The 13,291-nt window shown below is 33.3% G+C and overlaps 1 protein-coding gene across 2 annotated transcripts in view; it reads right to left on the reverse strand.

Moving 5' to 3' along the window:
• The window catches only part of KLHL1 (kelch like family member 1), a 422,746-nt gene that overhangs the window by 105,751 nt on the left and 303,704 nt on the right, over nucleotides 1-13,291 (reverse strand). For both annotated transcript variants that reach the window (XM_068526655.1, XM_068526654.1), the window contains one exon: nucleotides 11,931-12,117. In XM_068526655.1, coding sequence (XP_068382756.1) covers nucleotides 11,931-12,117 — 187 coding nt within the window. The remainder of the gene's footprint in view (nucleotides 1-11,930; nucleotides 12,118-13,291) is intronic.

Genomic DNA, 13,291 nt, shown 5'->3' on the forward strand with positions numbered 1-13,291 from the left:
AAGTGGCCACCTACCAGACCCAACAACCACTTTCAGCTGGCAGCAGAGACCATCCAAAGCAGCTCCTTTCACCACCAGTCCTGGCAGGAACACTTGACTGGCAGTACAGCCTATCCAAGGTGGCTCTCCACCCTGACAGACTTGGCAGGTGCCCTTGACCAGCACTGATATTCCCCTGAAGGTGCTCTCACACCAGGAGCCAGTCACACACAACAGAGTGCATGCAACATTTGTGGCAAGGCCTTTCAGCCAGATGCATGGCAGGCCAGTCCTACACACTAGTTATATCCACAGCAATCACAGCCCAACCACAACAGGAGGGCACATGCAGCCCACACAGGGGAAAATCCTGGGGCACCTGGCTCTGGCAACCAGGCAGGACAGTGCTACTGGGTCCGATAGGACACCTCTACTCAAAGCCACTCTTTCAAGACCAAGAGATGTAGCTGATCTACCTAATGCATAAGAACAAACACAAAGAGTTAGGCAAAATGAGACAAAGGAATATGTTGCAAATGAAAAAACAAGACAAAGCCTCAGAAAGAACAAAAAAGTTAAATAAAATGGAGATAAACGATCTTCCAGGAAAAAGAGTGCAAAGTAATGGTCATAAAAATGCTCACTGAGCTCAAGAAAAGATGAAGGAACACAGTGAGAACTTCACCAAATAGATAAAAATATAAAAAAGAACAAATTAAAGCTGAAGAATACAATAACTGAAATGAAAAATACACTAGAGGGAGTCAACAGCAGATTAGATGTTGCAGAAGAATGGATCAGTGATCCGAAAGACAGGCTAGTGTAAAAGACCCAATCAGAATAGTAAAAAGAAAAAAGAAACCAAAAGATGAGGATAGTTTAAGGGAGCTCTGAGACAACACCAAGCACACTAACATTAGCATTATAGGCTTCCCAGAAGAAGAGAGAGAAAAAGGGACAGAAAACCTATTAGAAGAAATAATGGTGAAAACATCCCTAAACTGGTGAAAGAAACAGACATCCAAGTCCAGGAAGCACAGAGAGCCCCACAGTTGAACCTATACCATGACAAAATTATATAATCATCTCAATAGATGCAGAAAAAGCTTTTGCCAAAATTCAACATTCATTTAAGATATAAAAACTCTCAACAAAGTGGGTGTAGAGGGAACATACCTCAACATAATAAAAGTTATATATGACAATCCCACAGAAGCATCATACTCAATGGTGAAAAGTTGAAAGTATTTCCTCTAAGATCAGGAACAAGATAAAGATGCCCACTCTTTCCAGTTCTATTCAACATATTATTGAAAGTTCTAGCCACAGCAGTCACACAAGAAAAAAGAAATAAAAGGCATTCAAATTGAAAGGAAGTAAAACTGTCACTGTTTACAGATGACATGGTACCATATTTAGAAAACCCTAAAGACTCCACCAAAAATATTAGAACTAATGAATTCAGTGATATAGCAAGACATAAAATTAAAGTACAGAGATATGTAGTGTTTTCATACACTAATAATGTTCTATCAGAAAGATAAATGAAGAAAACAATGTCATTACAACAGAATCAAAAAGAATAAAATACCTAGAAAAATTTAACCTAAAAGGTGAAAGATCTGTACTATGAAATCTATAAGACACTGATGAAATTGAAGACAACACAAAAAAATTGAAAGATATACTGTGCTCATGAATTGGAATAATTAATATTGTTAAAATGTCCATACTACCCAAAGCAATCTATGGATTCAATGAAATCCCTACCAAAATACCAATGGCATTTTTCACAGAACTAGAACAAATAATCCTAAAATTTGTAGGGAATCACAAAAGACCCAAATAGCCAAAATAATCCTGAGAAAGAAGAAAAAGACTGGAGGTATTATGCTCCCTGATTTCAAAGTATACTACAAAGTTATAGTCATCAAAACAGCATGGCAGTGGCATAAAAACAGAAACATAGATCAATGGAACTGGATAGAGAGCTCAGATATAAACTTACACTTATATGCTCAATTAGTCTATGACAAAGTAAACAAGAATATACCATGGGGAAAAGACAGCTTCTTCAATAAATGTGTTGGGAAACTGGGCAGCCATATGCAAAAGAATCAAACTGGATCATTTTCTTACACCATATACAAAAATAAACTCAAAATGGATTACAGACTAAAATGTGAAACCTGAAACCATAAAATCCTAGAAGAAAATGTGAGCAGTATGCTTTTTGACATCAATCTTAACAATATTTTTTTGTATATGTCTCCTCAGGCAAGGGAAACAACAGTAAAAATAAACAAAAGGGACCACGTCAAATTGAAAAGCTTTTGCACAGGGAAGGAAACTGTCAAAAAAACAGAAAGGCAACTTACTGAATAAGAGATGATACTTGCAAATGATATATTCAATAAGGGGTTAAAATCCAAACTATATGAGTCCAAATCATACAATTCAATATCAAAAACACAGCCTGATTAAATAATGTGCAGAGGACCTGAACAGACATTTTTCCAAAGAAAACATACGAATGACCAGAAGACACATGAAACAATGCTCAATATCAATAATCATCAGGGAAATGTAAATGAAACTCACAAGATTTTGAGATCTTACACCTGTCAGAATGGCTATCATCTAAAATACAACAAATAGCACATATTGGTGAGGATGTGGAGAAAAGGGAACCCTTGTATATTGTTTTGGGGAATGTAAATTGGTGCAGCTACTATGAAAAACAATATGGACTTTCCTCAAAAAATTAAAAATAGAACTTCCATATTACTCGGCAATTTCACTTCTTGGTATTTACCTGAGGAAAATAAAAACACTAAATCAAAAAGATATATGCATCCCTATGTTCATTGCAGCATTATTTACAATAGCCAAGATATGGAAACATCTTAAGTGTCCACAGATAGATGAATGAATAAAGAAGATGTGGTATACATATACAAGCAAATAATACTCATCCATAAAAAAATGAAATCTTGCCATTTCAAAAGCATGATGAATCTAGACGATAACATGCTACGTGAAGTAAGTCAGACAGAGAAAGACAAATATTCACTTATATGTTTACTCTAAGGAAAAAATCAAATGAACAAACAAAACAAAAACAGACTCATAGATACAGAGAACAAATAGCTGGTTGCCAGAGGAGAGGGAAGTGGTGGGTTGGGCAACATAGGTGAAGAGAATTAAAAGGAAAAAACTTCCAGTTATAAAATAAATGTCACAGGGATGTAATATACTATATAAGGAATTTAGTCAATAATACTATAATAATATTGTATGGTTATATATGGTTACTAGAGTTACTGCGGTCATCATTTCATAATGTGTATAAATGTGAAATCACTATGTTGTACACCTGAAATTAATATAATATTGTACATCAACTATACTTCAATCAAAATATGTATATAAATCATTGATGAAATAATTTTATCATTCCCAAATGATCAGTTACTGAGGATAAATAACAGATTCACAATAATTGTTTTTTCTTGAGGGGTACTTCTGGGAAAATTATTCAGGTAATGGCAATCTTTTGTTTACAGTTTGCCTTTAAATTCTTCCAAAGATTATAAATAAAGGAGAATTTCATAGTTATACAAAGTTTATATTAATAAATAGTATAGATACACACACATACATGTGATTTTTCATTTTAGATATTTACTAAAATTAGCTAAATAGGTTGTAATTTAAGTATGGCAGATATTTACTGAAAACCTACTCTAAGTAACAATTCTTTCTGATGTTAAGAATGTAAACTTCCTGTCTCCAAGTTACTTATAATTTAGAAAAGGAAATTAATCTATTATATTAGAACAAATATGCTCATGAATTTATACTTGTAGTTCTGAATATTTGTTAACAATGCCTCAGGTCCAAGATATGTATTGATTTCTATTTAAGCTCAGGCATGAATTTGAATTGTATTTGCTATGGGAAGAATATGTAAGGATTCAATCAAGTTGTTAGTGAGTCATCATCTACATTGTAATCAGAACTGCTCTGACTTATTACATGATATAATATAATACTTTGAGGTAGAATTATTATCTTCATTTTAGAGATGTGGAAGTTACATGTGAATATAGTATTACCAAATTTGTGAATATTCAAACACTATCAAACCATGGAAACATCAATGGTATACTTTATAAATATGTAAAAAGTGGGGAAATGTCAGTTTTGCTAATAGTTTAATTCTAAACAAAATCCGTAGTCTCCAAAAAGTATAGGGCATAAAACAAGTAAAATAATCTATGGAGAAAAATATCAGGATACAAAAGAAAAAGGAGGCTTCTGCTTGTTAGAGAATGGAAGACACACCAAAGTGCCCTCTAATTAAAATACTAGTAAATCTGGGCAAATTGCAACAATAACATTAATTTTTTGCATTGCTGGATTGAAAGTAAGAAAAAACTCCAAGAAAAAAACTTCAGCTGAATAGCTGAAGAACAGTGAGGTGAAACCTGGGATAGAGTTTGCTACCTGAGTACAAAAGCCAGCATTTCCTTGGAGTGGGTGTCCACACCTACAGTAAGATCTAGAGCATCTGTCTTGGACCTAACATGAGGTGGGAGAATGGTCCAGAGACTTTGCATTAAGCCTGGAGCGTTGAAGAGGGCTGCCAAGGCTGTATGTCACTGGTGGCCCTGGTTCTGTGCTAAAGCTGACTTGTGCTTGCTAGAGGAAAGTGTGAAAAGATTTTAATGTAAAATGGAACCTGAAAATATGAAATAGATAATCTCACGCATGCTCCCTGAGGGAGATAGCACAAGAACCGAGAGACTGATTTCCCACAAATGCCTGATTTAAAGACCAAAATTTACCAATGACCATCTGCCAAGAATCTCTCCCCATCCTCAAGCCAATAAACTAACTTCTTGGATTCTGGCTTGAGTCTGCCCTCTTTGCATTCCTTGCCCATAAATACAGCCTGCCCCAAACCCTCAGTGGACCAGCCTGTAGCTTGCTAGAGTTTGCGTTTCTGGAAGTACAATTCCTCTGCTCTTCCAGAACAAACTCAATTTCTGGTAATTCCAGCTTGCCTCAGTTTACCTCTGTATTTAGGTTGACAAAATCATGTCCAATTAGGACCTGAAAGCTCCACAGAGTAATGAAATTAACTGTAACTTCAAAATAATCTTACCCAACACTCAAGGAATCAAACTAACATGAATGAGACTTGTCAGAAACAACAAACAATAGACTTAGACTCTCAAGCTTTTAGATGTTGGAGTTATTAGCTGCAGACTATAAAATAAACCTGTGAAATATTTAAAGAAATAATAGATGAAATTTTTCAAAAAGCACGTAAGATGAGAACATCAACAACATTATCATATATATCTCAAAAAAATTCGAAGAGAAGTTTCATAAATGGACAATGTTGAAATTACAAATTTGCAGGGGCCTCTGCTGTTAAGTATGATGGATTAGCTTGTATCAAATGAACTATCTCCACAAGAATAACTATAAAGTGATAGTCTTAGAATACAAAATTTAGCTGTTTAAAGACATTAGAGATTAAAAAAGATATCAAACACTTAGGAGGACAAATCCCAGATAGAAGGGATGAGAATTGAAATGAACCCAACATCCTTTGCCATTTTCCCCTTGGGAAATGGCTGATTCACAGGCAACACTAGGCTGAGAGTCCTTGAAGTACTTGTTGGCCGAGGCTTGTTGGTAGCCTTATGCGACTGGGGAGACACTAACTGTAGTTCAGGGCAACCAAGGTAGTCAGGATTTTAGACTCAGAAAACAGAGTGACAAGGCATCATTGCTTGTCTTCTGGGCACTTGCTAATTTGTAAGACATATACAAGGAGAGACAGAAATCCAGGCAGAAAATGGAAGCTAAGATGCTAAAAATTAGATAGAACTGGTTCTTCTGAGGTGAAAATAAAATGGCATTCAGGGCCCAGTAAAGACCAATGGCCTTGATATACATACTGAAAGCAAACCAGGAGTAGGGCGACCCTCACAGATAGTACATCTTAGCCTCAAATTATCTAACGCTTGTTTGGAAGAAGGTGTTTTGCTCTTACTTAAGTGTCTGTCAAAAGGAAAGTTATCTCTGAGAGAACTTAAGGTTGTCCATAGCCTCTCTATATTCTCATACACAGTATTCATCATTCTCTCCAAAACTGCCAGGTATGCTATGCTACCTACTAGATGTTTACAGCAAACTTGTAAAATATTTAAATTATTCCTCATAAAATAGACAAAATGAGAAAAGCACCTCATAAGCTATTTCTATTGAACTTTATGCCAAATACTGTAGGCAATTAGTTCAAGAAACTGAAGTAAAATATGTAATAATAGGGAACTAATATGTCACTCTTCAGCAGTCTATTTGATGATTAAATACATAAAAAATTGAAAATACAAAAACATTCAATTTCATTACTAAAAGGAGAAATGTAATGACAAGAACATGGGGTTCATTATACTATTTTTTCTACTATTATGCAAAAATTTTTAATAATAAAAAGGTTTTTTAGACAGAAAATTTGTTGACAAGGCCCTAAAAATGGCACTATTTCCATAATTTAGTGCTACTATAAATTCTTAAAAACTTTCAAGAAAGAAGTCAGCTCATATGTCGCAAAAACTTTACCTTCCCACCCAGTAATTTTTCAGCCAGTTATCTGCATAAACACTCAAAGCTTAGGAAACACTCTTAATGTATGCAGATACTAATGATGGTGTTATTTATAGAAAATAAAATGGATTATTCCACCAAAGTGTTTGATAATAGGATTAAGCTCAAGTAAACCGTGGCATTTTTAGATTAGAATTAGTAAGGTACTTGAAATGATGTATTTAAAAAATTTAATGAAATATAAATTTACACATATAATATAATTAATAAATAAAAGCAACAAAATAATAACTCTTAGGTATGTTAATAAATCTAAATATACCTATATTTAGACACCAGAGTGAGAGAGATGAAGACAATTGTAAATAGGTAATCTCTGTATAAATGTAGATATAGAGTTATGTCTGTATAAAAACATGTATAGGGGTTCGCTGGTGGCGCAGTGGTTGAGAATCTGCCTGCCAATGCAGGGGACACGGGTTCGATCCCTGGTCTGGGAAGATCCCACATGCCGCGGAGCAACTAAGTCCGTGAGCCACAACTACTGAGCCTGCGCGTCTGGAGCCTGTGCTCCGCAACGGGAGAGGCCACGACAGTGAGAGGCCTGCGCACCGCGATGAAGAGTGGCCCCCCGCTTGCCGCAACTGGAGAAAGCCCTCGCACAGAAACAAAGACCCAATACAGCCAAAAATAAATAAATAAATAAATACATTTATTAAAAAACCCAAACATGTATACACACACACAAACACACACACACACACATTTACAGAGAAATTTGGAAAAGAAAATATGCCACTCTGTTAACAATGGTAACAATGATTATATTTAAGTTATAAGCTCATAGTTGGTTTTCCTTTTCTTATCTATACTACTGTATATTTACCAGATTTTCAATATATGTTCATAATTAGAATGAAAGAAAATGAATTTTCAAAAAATACAATTTCTATGAGTACAAAACCAAATTATTTTTATTTGCGTGGAATTTTCTAATAATCAACCAACATCAGAAAATAAATCCAATAGAGACTTTTTGATACAAATATTTTCCAGTAACCAATAGCACCAAATTTTATTTCATAGCTTACATGAATCATACATTAGTGTGAGACATTTCAAGCACTTGAGAATAAGCAATTAGTGTTTTACTTTTAACTCAACCTTCTAAAGGATTTATGATGATTCCTATGTGATTTGTAATAAAATTCTTACCAAAAAGAGAGCATATTTATTGGTACAATTTACTGCATTGTTTTAAATCTGCATTTGATTTCAGTTGAAAGCATTTAAAAAATTTGTTCTCCTAATAAAAATAGTTTTTAAAAATTTATTGACTTTTTTCCATATTTAATTTTATATGTCCCCTCATTTTTCATTCATAGTAGAACAAACATGAATAAATATATTAATCATTTTAATTGGCCTTAAATATGCTATATATTACTACATTTTTAAAGACTTATTTTTCGGTATTTTCCAGTATGGCAGCGAATTAAATCATACTTTCCAAGAGATACTGCTAACTTCATTTATGACTTGATTCTTTTCACTCATATGATTCACGTGATTCCCAACTCTTGAATGTCGTTTGTATTGGTATAAAAGGCATTTAATTTCTACATAATGCTATTCATATAAATGCCACTGATATGAATATCTTGTTGTCCTATCTTCTTCCCTATGTCACATCACTATTATGTCATAGAACCACTATAGTCCATGCTTCGAAAGTTCCTAGATGGCTTGGCCTTAGTCCATAATGTGATAAGGAAAGTCAGCCCAGATTGCGGCTGAGTTCTCTGATGGTCTCTTTGGCACTGAACAAACATGTTGGAATGCTGTGTATTAGTTTAGCCTCTTTACATTTAATCACTGTAATTGTTACAGAAACACAATATAGTATAGAGAAAGGGTAAATTAGACTAGAGATTTTAAGTGGCATTCCTGGATTTGAACAGACATCTCTCTGATTGCAAAGACTACTTTCTTCACTCGGAACATCACCTGCTTTCTATGATGTCTAGATTTCAATTCAGAATCTATCATGCTTAGCCTTTCCCTGAAATCTGCTGTGTCTTTCCTCTACCGCCATGTGGCTTTCATTTCTCCACTGGCTATATTTCAGCCATAAAGGATTTCTCTCCATTTTTGAAGATGTCACACTTCTTTAGCTGTAAACCCTCACATTTGATGTATCTCTAGTCTGGAATTTACCACCACGCTTACTCTGCTGCTCCAGTAATGTGCTAAACTAATGCCTAATAATTCTTTAAATTTCAGCTAAAAACAACAACAACAACAAACACTTTCTCTGTATTTCTCTACTTTTCTAGACTAGACTAAGTTGGCTCCCAAGCATTATACTGATTGCACTCGCAAGTCCATTCTTGTAACACTCATTTTATTCACAAATATTTTGTTTACTATTTGCTTTCCTAGAGTAACTTGGAAGCTCTGTGAGGTAAGGGTAATATTCATAATGTTCACAAGTTCTTAACACAGAGCCGGCACAAAATAGATGTGCAAAAAGTGCATCATTATAGGATGCATGTATGTGTGGAGATAAGAAGAAAAGAGGGGAAAGGAGAGAAAAACGCTCTGAATTTTCTTAATATTTACAGAAAATCTGCAAGGGTTGTACTCATAGTTTATCAATCCCATAAAATATCATCTGAATCCCAGTAACTGTGGAACTGAAGAGAAATTCAATAAAATGTTTATATAGCCTTATGAGGCACAATATGAATATGTAAATAATTCCAAAAAAACACACTAAATATTGCATATCATTGTATTGTATTATAACATATTGTATTATATTACATTGTATTGCATTATTTTTCAAATTAGTCATGCAAAGTAAATTCCAATGTTTTGCTATATTTTTTCTTTTGATTTCCCTGCCTCGTTTTACATTTTAATTTTCCTCATTACCTTTCAAGAAAAGAAAACACAGTTTTAAGGTAAAATCTTAATGCCTATTTAGAGATAGCACAAGTTAATAAAGTGTAGAAAACACCTTTTAAGCAGTAAAAGCACAATGCAAATACAAGGGATTAACTTGAAAATGTCCTAGTTGTTCTTTAAATCTCTTGAAACTGGTAAAGTTTCTGTTGCAGCAGGAAAAGTAGGTTCTCTGAGGTTTCTTAATGTCAGATTTTTATCTAAGTTATGGGATATATTTAATATCCAGTTCCTAGAGGGCTGAGGATATGGTAAGAATTCCTAAATTTTCCTTCATTTTTTTTTCTATTTTATTGCTGATTTAATCAGGAATATCTTTTTAAACCCCTTGTTTTGTCACACTCTTAATCTTCTGGACTACTGGATAAGTGGAACAATAGCTAAATAATTAGTAGTGTTCAATTATAAAATGAAAGATTCAGAATCCCTAAGAAAGTTCAATTTCTTAAGAATTTCTTCAGTCTCAAAAGACTGCTGTGTAAGATTAGAGAAATTCAAACGCTGGCAAAGAGCTTAACTCAATAGACCCCCTATACTCATATTCTTTTATGCTATGGCAATTGTATTTAAAGTCGTTAAATTTAAAAATTTAAATTAGTCATGTATTTTGGCTCTTCATAGCATAGTGATTTTTATACTAATGTTAATTAATTGTTTATTGTTCAGTCCTAGTCACTGGCTGGCCTGATTTCATCAATGATCGTTATTTTTTAAATGATATGTGCATATTTACAAATGGAATTGATCTTATACAGGCATTCGTTCTGTAGAATGCAGTGTTCTTGAAAAGCAAATGTCATTCATTTGACCTTAAAATTTGATAAGCATGTATAAAATCACTGTCCTTTTATTGATATTTACTTTTACAGGTAAAATGAACTTATTAAAATGTTGCAATAAAGTTTGCATGCTTCTGCTCCAAGAGATGGCAAATTATATCATGTGCCACATGTTATTTAGTATTTATTACTCTCATAAGGACAACATGGATACAGGTTAATAGATTTGTTTTCTAAGCTTGAAAAACATTTTTGGGGACATTTCAATATAATTTCTGGCTATTTTTGAGAGAGATTTGTATCTAAGATATTTTTTTCACCACTTTATAAAAGAGGGTGTTAAAGCACTATATCTTTTGGGGTAGAAATTTTTGACATGGTCTCTTAAATAGTAATATTAAAGAAGGAGCTAGAAGTGGAGAGAGACAGGAAGGGAGGGAGATTGATGTCATTTCCTTAGTTCTTAAAGTGCCAAGTCATTTACCCTTTTTAACTAATGGTTAAGCTCTTGAACATATATGTTAATATTCTAATGCTCATTTAATGTGATAATCACTAGAAATCAATAGCCCAGCAAATAGGAGTAAACCTTCAAAAAATTAAACTAGTGAAAATTATTTTATAGCCACAGATATATTCTTGACAAATAAAAAATGGGAAATGTGTGTTGTTCTCTATTGATTATCTGAATTGTTTCCCTTTGCCTCCTATTTTGGGATCTCACTTCACAGTAGTTGAGGTAAGTTCTGTTGCTTCCTCCTGATTCTTTAACAACAGAGTTCCTTTAATAGAGCTTGAATATGTGGTCACACTCTATGGTTGCCAACTGTATTTTTTACGTGTATATTAAATGTATTATGGATAATTATGTCACCTATTAGACACAAACATAGGACACTTACATTGTTTGTCTTGTGTACTTGTTCAGGAAAATTAAGACACATAAAAAAGGCTGAAGAGAACAAACATTCATGGAGATTTTCCCACTAACGATAGAAAAGTAAGAACAAAACCTTCGAATGTATGTATTTGGTTTTAAACAAATCATTCACTTCCTTGTAAGAGCAAAATTGGTAAAAAAAAAATTTAAATTTGTAAATGATACCTGCCATAGTCAGTACAGCCATTTATAATTGTCTACTTCTTTGTCTGGCTTCTGTATGAGATTCTAAACTCCTCAAAAGCAGAGACTCGCTTCTTCATAATATTACTCTCAGCAAGCATGTGGCTGGCAGATTACATTTCCTTTACTTAGAATAGAAATACATTTTTCAATATATCCAACAAATTATTTGGCCCGTGTTTTCCAAGTACTTTTAATCTTTTTTTTCATTTCATATGAAGTCTTGTACATAATACATGAGACAAAAGATTTAAAGATGAGTAAGAAGCAGAAGCAGCAACTAAGATTGAAAAACAGGAAAACTGAGAGGTGTCTTAATTTTTCCCTAAATCTTAAATCTTAATGAATGAAGCTGTGATTCTGTGAAGTTTGTTGGTATTACGTAGATTACAACAGTAAAATCACGTCATGGTATGATACAGTGTGTGTATTACTAAAGATCTAGAACTAAATACCTTTGTTGTTATCCATTCCTCCCACTGCATACAGAGTTCCAACTGTAGATTTTCTAGGTTTAGTTCTTGGACTTTGCATTAAAGTTCTTCTTTCTGGCAATAGATGGTATTTCATTGCTTCCAGAATCAGCTTTTGACATTCCAGATCATTCTTAAATAATGTATGGTTTTCTAGGTCAGCCAATATCTGTGAATAATGCACAATCACTGTTAATAATGATTTTTATAGAGATGCGCATAAAGCATCAAATGAAAAGTAGATTAGTACCTATGATATTACCCCTATACTGAGAGGGATGCAAAATATAATAAGAATTAATTACACTGACAAACAAATATGAGTAAAATGCATGGCTTCCAAGAGAAACAGAATGGATATTATTTTTGATTCCATATTATTTATTATCATTGTGCCACACAGAGTATAAAGGTACTTGTAAAGATCACTTTTTCAATTCCCTTTCCTTTTTAAGAAAGCTGTTCACAAGTCAAGTATAGTTGCCTATTTAGCCATAAACATGTCTGGTGAAGTAAATTAAAAAATAAACTTCAACACATTAATTCCTAACAAGCCTACCATAAACATTCACATATTTACTTTAAGATGTTCCAAGTATAGTTTAAATCCCTTTCAAACTAAAAAAAACTCAATAAAAATAAAAATTTATGCTCGTAACATCTTTTTAATTATGTAAGCAATTGAAAAGCTGTACATCAGGCAAAGTAATAGCTTCCAACAGTGAAACTAAAAAAAATTTTACCAAAACTCCAGCTGAGGAAATAATAGAGTGAGACCAGAGTTTTAAGTTCTATTACGTCTCTCTTTTACTACAGAAGGTTATCACCTCTACAGATTATTTTCTGTACATTTCTTTGAACATAACCAGAGTATCTTTAATTTTCCTCTTTCTCTGTCCGTCTTTAGATTTTCTTTTCCCTTGACTCTTTCAGTATCACATTCTCTTTTTTTGTTCATGAATCCTGTTTTACTTCAAGTGAGTTAAATCTGTCACATGGATTTAGAAAATTAATAAGTAGAAAATTTAACATTGACTCACTGACCTTTTCTTTTACATTGATAAGACACTGTACCACATTGGTACACACATTTATTGAGTGAATAAATTAATAAATGATGGCAGCATATAATTAATTGATTTTAACACTACAATTTTAATCTTAATTATATAAAGTTATTTAACCATTGTAATACATAAATTACTGGTGGAGGTGGCAGAAAGAATTTAAAAACACATAAGATACTCATATATATAAGAGGTGGGAAAGATAACAGAATGGCTCTGAGGCTGAATAAGGAGTGTAATGTATTAGAATTATCAGATGCTGTGGAATATAGAAGG

Source organism: Eschrichtius robustus, chromosome 18 (assembly GCF_028021215.1).
Source record: "Eschrichtius robustus isolate mEscRob2 chromosome 18, mEscRob2.pri, whole genome shotgun sequence".
Classification (NCBI taxonomy): Eukaryota; Metazoa; Chordata; class Mammalia; order Artiodactyla; family Eschrichtiidae; genus Eschrichtius; species Eschrichtius robustus.